Here is an 11,300-nt window from a genome sequence, read left to right on the forward strand (position 1 = left end):
TCATAGAATAAATAGTAAATAACAGTAAATTGGGCACAAAGGAATTTTATTGCTTCTTTTATATTAGTAGAATACCACTTCCCAGTGTCTGTCCTCTAGTTATGAAATAAGTAAAGGTCTTATTCCAAATATATGTACAAGATAAAGTCTTAAAAAACAGGTGGCTTGTTGAATTTCAGTGTGCTCAAGTGCTTAACAAATATTTACAGGTAACTATTAACTAACCACTTTTAGATAGTATTTTGCTCACTTCAGGATGTTGTGTTGTCATATATTTGAGAGCTTGTTCTGTAGTTTTGAGTTATCTTCCCTTTACTCCCTCATTTTGTCTGCCCAGGAGATAAAGCAGAGGAAATACGACCCATCTATCTATTACATTACTTCTTCTGATAAAAGGTTTGGTAGAGAATAAGTTGGGCTACTCACTTTTTCAGATTTACTTGGATAAGCTCTAACCATCACCCTAATCATCATGAAAAAAAAAAATACTCCTCAAAACTAGAGAAGCTAGTTTTTCTATTTGCTGCAATCCTGTTTGGTGTTTTTCAAAAATCTCTTTTGTTTTTCTTCACTCTATAAAGCTATTTATTTGTCTATTCTTTTAACATTTTATCCTCATTTTTGGTGAGGATGTTTTGTGTCCCAAAGGGCTTAGGAGCAAAGCAAAACAATTGCATTTCAAAATATTATTCAGACAGTAAAAACTCAGTTATGCATATGGTGGAGAAGATTAAATTCTCTGAAACGCTATAAAGGTACACTTCCTTCCTGATTCATTCGACCGAGATTAGAAATATATGCATGGATGAGCTATGTCGTTATAACAGTGAAGAAGAAGAATCTTTCAGATTCAAATATAAATGAGAAGTTAATTCTTCTACTACCAGCATGTTTAACATTTTTAGTGGTAGTTGTTCTATTTGGAAATAAGACCTGTAGGACATTATCAAACATACTCGCTTGTTTACATGGACTTATTTTAGTTCAAAACACACTAAAATGTGCTTTTTAAATGTTTCAGTGTTTCTTAAACTACAACTCTTTATTATTCTATCTTTGCTCTCCTTCAAAATCTCCACTGGATCCCTACTGCCTACAGATTACATACAAACTTCTTAACATTTTTTGACCACCTCCCTTCCCCTGGCTACATCCTAGCACCCCAGATACACAACGTACATTAATATCACCTTACTTCCAACTCCAGTCCCATCCAGGGAAATCTTACCGGTCTTGCAAGGTCCTTCTCAAATGTTGAAATCCTCCCTGATCCCCCTCTTATTTGACTGTTGCCTCTTCTCTCTGTTCCCACATTGAATGTCATTCATTTCTCTCCAAGCACTTTTCACTTGTCATATTCTACATCCTATCATGGCTATTTCTGTAATTGCCTTATCTGCCCAGTGAGAGTATGAGTGTCTTGAAAACAGATTCTGATTTTTGGTATTTCCTGCAAAAGAAGGCACAATGCCTAACATCTGCTAGGTACCAAGTAAATATTCATCAAATTAAATAGAATTCAAAATGAGTATGTACGTCCTAGCCATGAATAAGTTTGCACTAACCACTTTTTAAAACACGATTCATAGTTCCATGCCTCCTTGGAAGAACAACAACAACAAAACAACTATGATCCAAAACTGTGTTTTGATTACCATGCGGTTATCACACGAATGCAGGACAACACCAAGTGTGATGTTGACAAAATGAAGAAATGCAGAAATATTATTTGGAAATCTGAGCAGCTTTTAGGTTTTCAAATTTTGCCTTTCTTCTCTGAAGAGGCATCTTTAATCTTGCCATTGAGGGGTCCCATGTATTCCAAAAAAAGCATATCAAAGATTTGAAAGCTACATTATAAAAGCTGTGCAGTTATCTTCACCTCTGAGACTTACATCCTCCAAACAAATCATTAGCTCACAGAGCAGGCAATATTCTTTTAAGCAGAGGAACATGACCCCCTAAGGGAATAGAGCAGTGAGAGCACTCGGGTCTCTAGATAAAATAGAACAGTGATTCACCAGCAATCATCTTTCCTCTTTGTACCTTTCAGAGGGAACACAGCAAATATAGGAACTTTCATACCATTCTAATACTCTCAGATATGGTTGGAATGATTTCATCTTCCTCCTTTCCTTTCCAACAGTAAATGAAGACTAGATTCGCCTCCCAAATTTAGGAATTTAGAAGGAATTCAAATTTACTGCAGTTCAAGAAAATTATTCAAGCCTGAAGCAACAGAAATTGGTTGGCTCTGGAAGGATTAAGGGCCTATGAATTTCTGCTGATTTCTCCAGAAAAGAGTTTATTTTTTCTGCTAGAACTATTATGTCTCCAATCATGAAATTTATTTATTTTTGAATGAAAAGCTAATTCATCTTGCCTTATGGAGATTATAGACCCAGATGTGGAACAGTGACAGAGAAGCAAAGCTTTTCTTGTGCAACGTAAGAGAACTGTTAACTTAGAAATGTAATTACAGCCATTTCAGTGCCAACGTGGTTAACCACTTCATTGATAATATCAGTAACATGGTTTTAAGGCACATTCTTATTGTATCAGAGAAATAGGATGCATATCCTGAGTATGGAAATAGATGAATACATTGGCTCGTCAGTAAAGACACTGTTTTCTACAAAATGACATGCCAAGGTTTCCTTGAGTACCAGAAATACCACTCTCGTTTTATGTATCATTTAATATTCTTTTTTTTTAAGATTTTATTTATTTATTTGTCAGAGAGAGAGAGACAGAGAGCAAGGACAAGCAGGGGGAGTGGCAGGCAGAGGCAGAGGGAGAAGCAGGCTTCCTGCTGAGCAGGGAGCCCAATGTGGGGCTCGATCCCAGGACCCCGGGATCCTGACGTGAGCCGAAGGCAGACGCCTAACCAACTGAGCCACTCAGGCATCCCGAATCATTTAATATTCTTAAAAGAAAACAATCAAGACCACGAATTTGTCTCTCCACCCTTGGTTTGTGTGGGTTTAATGTCGAGTTGTCAGTTCAATGTGGAGCCACGTTTTCCTACCCTGTTCTTGCTTGTATTTTTTATTCATGAACTCAGCCCTTTTAATGAATGTGAAAAATCCACATTCATGAGTGAGCCTCATGTTCTATTATACTTTGATCAGCTACTTCAGTTAAAAAACCCTAACAATGAGGAGAAAGTTCTGGAATTACCTCCAGTGTTAGCCCTCCTGTGTTAAAACCAGCAAGCAGGTTTTATAGCGTCTTATTGTCACAGAGCAAACTTCTGTCTCTAATAATGTGTTCAAAAACATGACACATAAAAAGAAGATTCTGGTGAAAAATCTGACTGAATCAAAGCTCACCCTACTGGCATTTTGGGTAATTTCATCTGTAGACTTTCAATCCGTCCTCCTGTTTTCAACCCTGTGTCATGCTTCCCCTCAGCATTTCCTCAACCCCTATCTTTTCCCCACTGTTCCTGGGGCCTCTGATTCAAGAAGATGCCTGGTTCTCTATTCATTACTCCCTTCTTTGGGCAGTTCTGTTTATGTCTGTCTCTGCCTTCCTCAATCTGGTACCACTCCTACAGCCTCTTTCTGTCTTCTGAAAATGAGTTAAAATCTTCTTGAACTTTTTTGAGTTTTATGGAATCATGAAATTATTGAGCTGTGTGGTACCAAAGAAATAACTTGGTCCACATTTTTTTTTTTTAATTTTCAAATGTCCTCAGGTCCAGGAACATGCAGTCATGAAAAAATCTGAAAGACAAAATAGAACTATAATCTAGTTTTCTAGAATTCTAGTTCAGGGATTCTTTCCATGTGTTACACTTTTTTACAATAACACTTTATATTTAGTAGAAGCCACATCAAACATTTAAAAAGATTACAATTTAATTAAAATCTGGATAAAAATATTCATGGTGCAAAGAAACAAGTGGGACTATTTCTGGCCAAGATGGAGTAACAGGGAAAAGATTTACCCTCCTGTGTTAAAAAACTATATATATATATATATATGACAAATGTTTGCAGAGATTGGACAACAGGCAGTGCAGGTCAGTGATCCTTGAGAAAGATTATGAACACTGTTAGGAAGAAATCAATCTGATTAAACTGATTCACACCATATAATGAATGACTCAAAGTGCTTTAACCTACTCAGAGCAATTAAGAATTTTTTAAACATTGGAAAATTACCTATTGCCAGAATTTAGGACATTTGTAATATAGTGTATAGTGGAAATCATTTGGGCAGTGTGGGGCAAAATAATTGTGGATAATGAGGCCAACACATGGACCCGTCTTCTAAAGTCTGGGAACTTGCCCTAAATTTGACTTCTCTAAGCTCTTCCTGAATTTCAAAGCTTTCCTTTCTTCAATATAAATCTGTACACTTTTCAAAAAGCTTATTAGAACTTTTAGATGACAGATCACTATCCCCTTAAAGAATCTGATGAAAGCTAAGCTCTCTCTCCTCTTTTCAGAAAAGCCTACAATTACTGTGTGTAATTTTCAGAGGGTTCAGTAACCATTGCTCAAGGGGGTAGAAATTACAAGTGCTTACCAGTATCTGGTTCTTTACTCTTCTGGGCACACAGAAGACTGCATTTTTCATCTCCTGGCAGCTAGGCAGGGCTCTGTGACTAGTCCTGGTCAATGGTCAGAAGTTACTTCAGGGTGTAAGCTTGGGAGAGCCTGCCCAAGATCCTCCAGCTGATTCTCTCCCTGCTGCAGTGATCATAGTGGAAGCATTATTAAAAATTACAGGGCAACAAGATGGATGCAGTAAATCTCTACATGTGGAACATTTGTCCTGGAATGCTATTCAGACCTGCAGCAGACTTTGTGTGAACACAGAATCATCCTTTATTGTGGTGGACCACGGAGATTTGCAGAGTTGTTTATTAGTACAACTTCATTTAGCCTGCCCTAACTCTGCAAGCTTCAGGATTCTCCGTGACAGCCCCTGGACAGCAGCAGCAGGAGCTCCAGGGGGAGAACTGGAATAGCCATTTCTCTGTAGGATAGTTTATAAATTGTGTGTTTATAGGTTGTGAGTCTGCTTGTGACTTTTTTCTAAGGCACAGATCCTTAAAATCCTTTATATTTCCATTTCTAGTCACAGAAAACAAGTTTGATAAGACAAATGGGAGTGACACATTAAAATATATTCTTTATAGATTGCATGCTGTTGTCAAAAACCTTAAGAAAGACATGCATCTTTTCACTAATCTCATTAAATCATGATAGATTATCAAAGTATACTTCTAATAAATTTTAAGAAAGAGTTTAAGAATTCAATGGCTTCTGCAACTGATAATAAAATAATTCCCAAGACGAAACATGCTGAAGAAGACAAAATCAATAGTTAATTGTAGCCAAATTTTTAAATAAAAAAGACTGCAGAGTTTGAACCCGATTTTCAAATTTCTTCCTTCACAAACTAATGCTTACTTCATTGGGAAATAATAATGTAGCTCTAGATCCCTCGGGTTGAAAGATCTTTTTTTTTTTTTTTTCCTTTTTCCTTTTTTTCCCTTCTGAGAGCCTCCTTCTCTATCTGCTGCCTTGGTTCAATAAAAGAGAATTCTTGATTGCTCAAACAAAAACTATACTTCTTTTAGATTCTGCTCACAGTTCTTGGTAGCTGATGGTGTCACCAGTTTTAACTTCCCAAGGTACACTGAACTCACCACTTCCAAGAAAAATGTAACTGGGTTTTTCCAATCTGGTTTTGTTTCAATTCCATCTCTAATTGCTGGTTTGAACAGCTTATGAAAGTTTTTTTTTCTTTTTTTTGGTTTTTTTTTTTTGGTTGGTTTAAACCACAGCAAAACCAGAATAAATCCCTGAGCTGTACCAGTACAAGGCTAGGGTTTGAAGTTCTGAGAGAATTCCATTGTCACCCATTTATATTTTTCTCATTCCCAGTGAGGGGTCTCACCCCTGCTTCCATCTATGTCCTTTTACTTGTAGTCATTTATTCCAAATACTGTGCCAATTTAGGTAAACATTTCCCTACCATTGCTAGAATTTGGGGGCAAAAAAAATCTTCTCAGACATGTATTTAAGCCTTCTCTAAGAAAGCTCTATTGGGATAATTCAGGTGATCCTTAATCCATACGATTTCTTCTGAAAGAACTGACATTAATATTTAAAACATGAACATATTGAAGGAACATATTTTGTTAACTTCTAATTTTTTCCCAAGTTTCCCTGATTTGGGGTACTGTGTGGGAGTTTTTCTAATTACTTCTCACCTTTGTTTTCTTATTATTATGAATTTTTATTTTTTTAACCACAACTTCAATCAAAAATTATATCCATGGTCCCAGGACTCACTTTCCTTTAAATTCTTTTAAAGAATGCCTTCCCTATATTAACTCCCAGATAAGAGTGAATTTTTTTATAGTCTAGGTTCTTTAGCATAATTAATAGAAATATAAATACTTTTCATGACAAATGTTCTTTTAGAAATTAGAAATTATTTATAATGCCTTTTCATAATGATTGACTTAACTAACAGAGCATGGATGTATATTTCACTTCTCATGGGTGATGTCTACCTCCGGGGGATGGGAACAACGTGCTCAGTGTGGGAAATGGTGAGCAAGAATCTAATCAGAAGAAATGCTAGCATATTTCTTAATCTTAATGTCAGTCCATACTGACCAGTGTCTTGACCTTCCTGAAATGAATCCTTGAAATACTGCAAACGTACCTGAACACATTTACTTTCTGAATCCTCTGACCTACTGTCACAATGAAATAAATATTAAAAGCACTGACCAATATTCACCATCTCCAAGTCCTTTATCACTACAATATACTCGGATATTTTCTTCCCTTCATTTTATTCTAAACTGTAATCAAAAAATCTGAGCAAACAGAGGTTCTCTCATCGTGCCCTTAAGGTAATCAAAGTTGGACTTTGTCAAACCAAGAGGGAAAACTAAAGTTAGCTCATTTAAGTGTGATGCCTCTAAGGGCTTGCATTTATTGACTTCTAACATGGAATCAGGTACCCAAAATGAGAAAAAGGCTGGTTAATGTTTGCCTTTAGTGAAATAAGTCTGATTTCTCCATATTAAGACTATGTGTTCCATTGTATCAGCAGTTAATAAGGTGTAATTTGCACTTTTATCAAAGGAAATTTAGTTCAACACTTTCAGAGGTCTTCTAGTCTTGTTTATTAGATGAGCTCCTGAGAAGGGATACACAGTTTTCCTCAAATCTCCACATTTTCAACCCAGATATTAAAATAACAATGGGGGAAAAAGCAATGGAAAAGTATGAAATAAAATGAAGCTTCAAAATCAGTACTCAGGAAGTCAATTGGTGAGAAAAACTGGGAGACTTTAGATCAAATGACCATCATAAAATTGGGGGGTTAATATTTTTTACTGTTCAGATTTATTTGGCCTAAGTTTTTACCTTTACCCACTAAAAGATCTATGAAAAGAAAGAAATCAGCTATACTAAAGGAAGCTATTATGTCCAACCTTCAGCTATTAATTCAAGTTAAAAAACAAAATTAATAAACATAAAAAATTCATTGTGTCGAATACAACATAAGCAAAAGAAACATTTTTCTTAGAACTCTTAATAGGGATAGATGAACAGACTTCTGTTGTGATTTGATTATAGGAATTCTTTCTACAAATATGGATGTCCACATAACTATATTAACTATATCTCACCTGAATGGATTCACTTGTTTATTCACCTTCATCCAAGGCTTTACATTGTAATTTTATTTGGAGATTTATATGATGAAATGTGAACATAGTATATTCCTTAGTAATTTGATTGGCAGGAAATAGAGAACAAAACACATGCACAGCTTTTTAATAATTTATAATTACTTACATGAATCTACTAAGTTTAGGCACACAATTATATGACTAATTATGTTGAAAATCCAAGTGGATGCTTAAATAGATGACCATGCCCTGAGGCCTTTCCAGTTGTTTCTGCTGTCTCATTTAACCATGAAAATGTTATTAAGCATTCCTGGCTAAAAATTTTCAAGCATGTGCAAGTGTAATTGCATAGATAATTATGCATAATACTGTCACTTTCTATATCTAACATAGGAATTTTCCTTTTTAAAAAAAATAAATCAGCTTTGTACTGGGTAGCTTTCTCTGTACATGCCAAGAAAAATATAATTTGTAAAAGATAGGTGGACCAAAACCTATCTACTGCTCTTTCTTCAGGATCTCTTTTTTACTCTCTTTAGCACATTGATTTGAAGTAAAACAGAAAGATCCAGCCTTATATTAAAATTAAAGCAAATTTTAAATACCTATACACTCAATGATCTATATTCACAAATAGATCTAACTGAAGTCTAATTCAATAACTAGAGACACGTAAATATTTATACAAACTTGGTAACAGGGATACTAGTCTATGAATACAAATGTATATGGCAAGTCTTTCAGGTTTGCTTGTTCTAAAGCCAATGTCTAGGAAAAAAAATTAACTAGCACATACACGTTGGCAAGTTAATTTCTTGTCATGAGAACTATTAAGGAAGCTTTACAATACAGAATCCTGCCTGACGCCACACCTTGCCGGGTTGGATTCTGCGCAGCCCAGCTTAACAAGCCGCAGCTCCTGAAGCCGAGTTTGGTGTGCATGCAGCTGATTGGTGGGGCCTGGCTCACATGACTCTGCCCAGATGCAAGGGAAGCTGGGAAAGTGAGTACGAGCTGACTTCTCAGTGCCCGAACTGAGAACAGGTTTCCGTTGAAATTTATAAAGTAGAGAATTTCTTAAACATTGGAAAGGAGGTTTAGATGCTGGGCGGCAATCACTAGAAGTAGTGCTAAGAGCTATGAAGAAAAAATAAAGCGGGTAAGAGGACAGTGATTGGGCGAGAGGGGTACTGTTTTAAACAGAAGTTTCAGAGAAGCCCCTCAAAAGAGGCGTGGTTTGCAGAGAAACCTGATTGAAGTGACAGAGCAAGCCGTGTGACTATCTAGGAGGGCCTGGAGAAGACATCCAGGTGACAAGAAGACCAGTATGGTGGGAGCAAATTGAGTGAGGAGGAGAGAAGGAAGAATTGAGTTTCAAGCAGGCCCCAGTTAATTTAGGCCCTTCAGGTCATAGTGACGACTTTGGATTCCAGCTGTGATAGAAAATTCTCCCTGAATTCTGAGGCTAGGACTCTGACTACGTTGTAAAGCAGTGGCCTTTTTGACGAAAACCTACAGTAAGAAATATATTTTGCCTTGTGACATAGAATATGTATTTGAATCTAGAGTTTCACAAAACAATAGTTACAACATATGAAGCTCTTGGGGATTTCTCTTTTGCAGTTTAGCTTAGTCTATTTCATGTTTTCATGATTTTTAAAGCAATTATAAGTAAAAGATTATTATGAGGAAAAAATGACATTGAAATTAAAATTGTTCTATTTGTTACATTTTCTATTATGATGCAAATATTTTAAAATACCTGTGGAAAATTAAACCTCACAATAAGCCTTAGGCAGTTTCTCAAGGGTGCAACTCAAGGACCACTTGCCCTGATTGGTGGTGGGAGGAGTTGTTATAAATGCATCTTCCAGGCCTTACCACAGATTTATGAATCTCCAGTGCGGGGGCTTGAGAATCTGCCTTTGACAAGCTCACCAGGTGATTCTTATGTGTGAGCACTGCTCTAAAGTGTTTCCAGTTTTTAAAGTGACATTAATGCCAGGTTAGCTTTTCTGCATGAATATGTGATATTTCACACATGTATGTAAGCCCACTGAGTGGGTCTTCAGATAACATTTCTCAGCAAAATTCTACATTCACATATGAAATATGAAAAGCACTTTAAATCAGTACACCTGGGGTGCCTGGGTGGCTTAGTTGGTTAAGCGCCTGCCTTCGGCTCAGGTCATGATCCCGGAGTCCTGGGATCGAGTCCCACATCAGGCTCCCAGCTCAGCAGGGAGTCTGCTTCTCCCTCTGACCCTCTCCCCTCTCATGCTGTTTCTCTCTCGCTCGCTCTCAAATAAATAAGTAAATAAATAAAATCTTTTAAAAATAAATAAATAAATAAATCAGTACACCTGTTCCTTTCACAGGCTTTAGGTATTTATTTTGAAATCAAGCGAACCTGGAACTCTTCCTCTGTAATCCCAATTGTTATTTGTTACTTCACATCATTTATCAGAAATAATCATCTTTTTCTCTGCTCAGTTACCATTCCCTTCTCCTCAAATGTTTTGAAAATTTCACTTCCCCAAGAAGCCTCGCTACCCATGTTGAAATGTGGTTAAATAGCACCTATTCACAACGCTCCAATTCTAAGTGGCATATAACGGCATCATTTTTCACTAGGTTTGCACATCATTGATTTTCACTAAACGTCATCCTCCACTGTGGCATGCCAGGAATTTCTCATTATGTCCTTCTGTTTTGATGCATTCTGGATACAACAGGTTAGATGACACCTCTTTAAAAAGGTTTTCAAAGTATCCTTAAAGTGTGTGGGAAATTTTCCTTTCCTAGGTTCTAAAGTGAAATAGGAAGCCCGCTAAGCAGCTATAGTATGGATCACACGCATACAAAATCAGGCTTCAGTCTGGCCCATTTGCTGTTGGTAAGAATTGGGCTGAAGACCTGTTGTTATAAAGTCACTTTGTAAAATATTTTCCATTTCCATATTCACTTTTGCTGTGGATGAAACAATGCTCCCCATCCCAGTATCAGTGGTGTCCCTGTAGCAAAGCCTGTCACCCGGACATTATCCTCCTCCCTTAGCCAAAGTGAAATATTCTGACTTTTATGTCTGTACATCAAAGGAATCGCCTCCCATCGACTCAGCTTCAAAAACAAAAAAGGGACAGAATCCTTCTGTGTTCATGGGGAAACATGGGGTTAAAGTGGATTGTATTTCAGGAAGTGTTCAGTTGACTTGCTATGTGGTGTGAGACTGCAGCCCTAGCTAATGACTTATAGGGACGGAATCCTCAGGTCTCTCAGGTGGTTTCAGTCGATCAGTTTCAACAGAATGATGAAAAGGTTGAGGTAAAATAAACTGACAGTTGCTACTCATCGTAGGCAGCAAGCTGTACCCAGGCAGCTGAGACCCTGGGAGCCCTCTTTCTTAAACAAAGGCTTTCACTGCAGTGAGCAATGAACTCCAAATAAAAAAAAAAAAAATGGGGGCAGATTGGCAGCTGGTGACCGACAGGAGGAGGGAAAGGAGGGAAACTGGAAAACACAGCAATTGTTGGCTAATTAGAAGCCATTCCCACCTACTTAATACCAACCCATTAAGCAGAAAACACTTTTCATCTTTCTCTCCTGCTACACATGACATTATACT

The 11,300-nt window shown here is 37.0% G+C and overlaps 1 protein-coding gene across 1 annotated transcript in view; it reads left to right on the forward strand.

Moving 5' to 3' along the window:
• The window catches only part of TTC29 (tetratricopeptide repeat domain 29), a 171,120-nt gene extending 160,218 nt beyond the window's left edge, over positions 1-10,902 (forward strand). Inside the window, exon 10 of the mRNA XM_044913078.1 lies at positions 10,733-10,902. Within this exon, the coding sequence (XP_044769013.1) occupies positions 10,733-10,902 (170 nt within the window). The remainder of the gene's footprint in view (positions 1-10,732) is intronic.
• Positions 10,903-11,300: the final 398 nt, after the last annotated feature.

The sequence above is a fragment of the Neomonachus schauinslandi genome, chromosome 2 (assembly GCF_002201575.2).
Source record: "Neomonachus schauinslandi chromosome 2, ASM220157v2, whole genome shotgun sequence".
In the NCBI taxonomy this organism is placed as follows: Eukaryota; Metazoa; Chordata; class Mammalia; order Carnivora; family Phocidae; genus Neomonachus; species Neomonachus schauinslandi.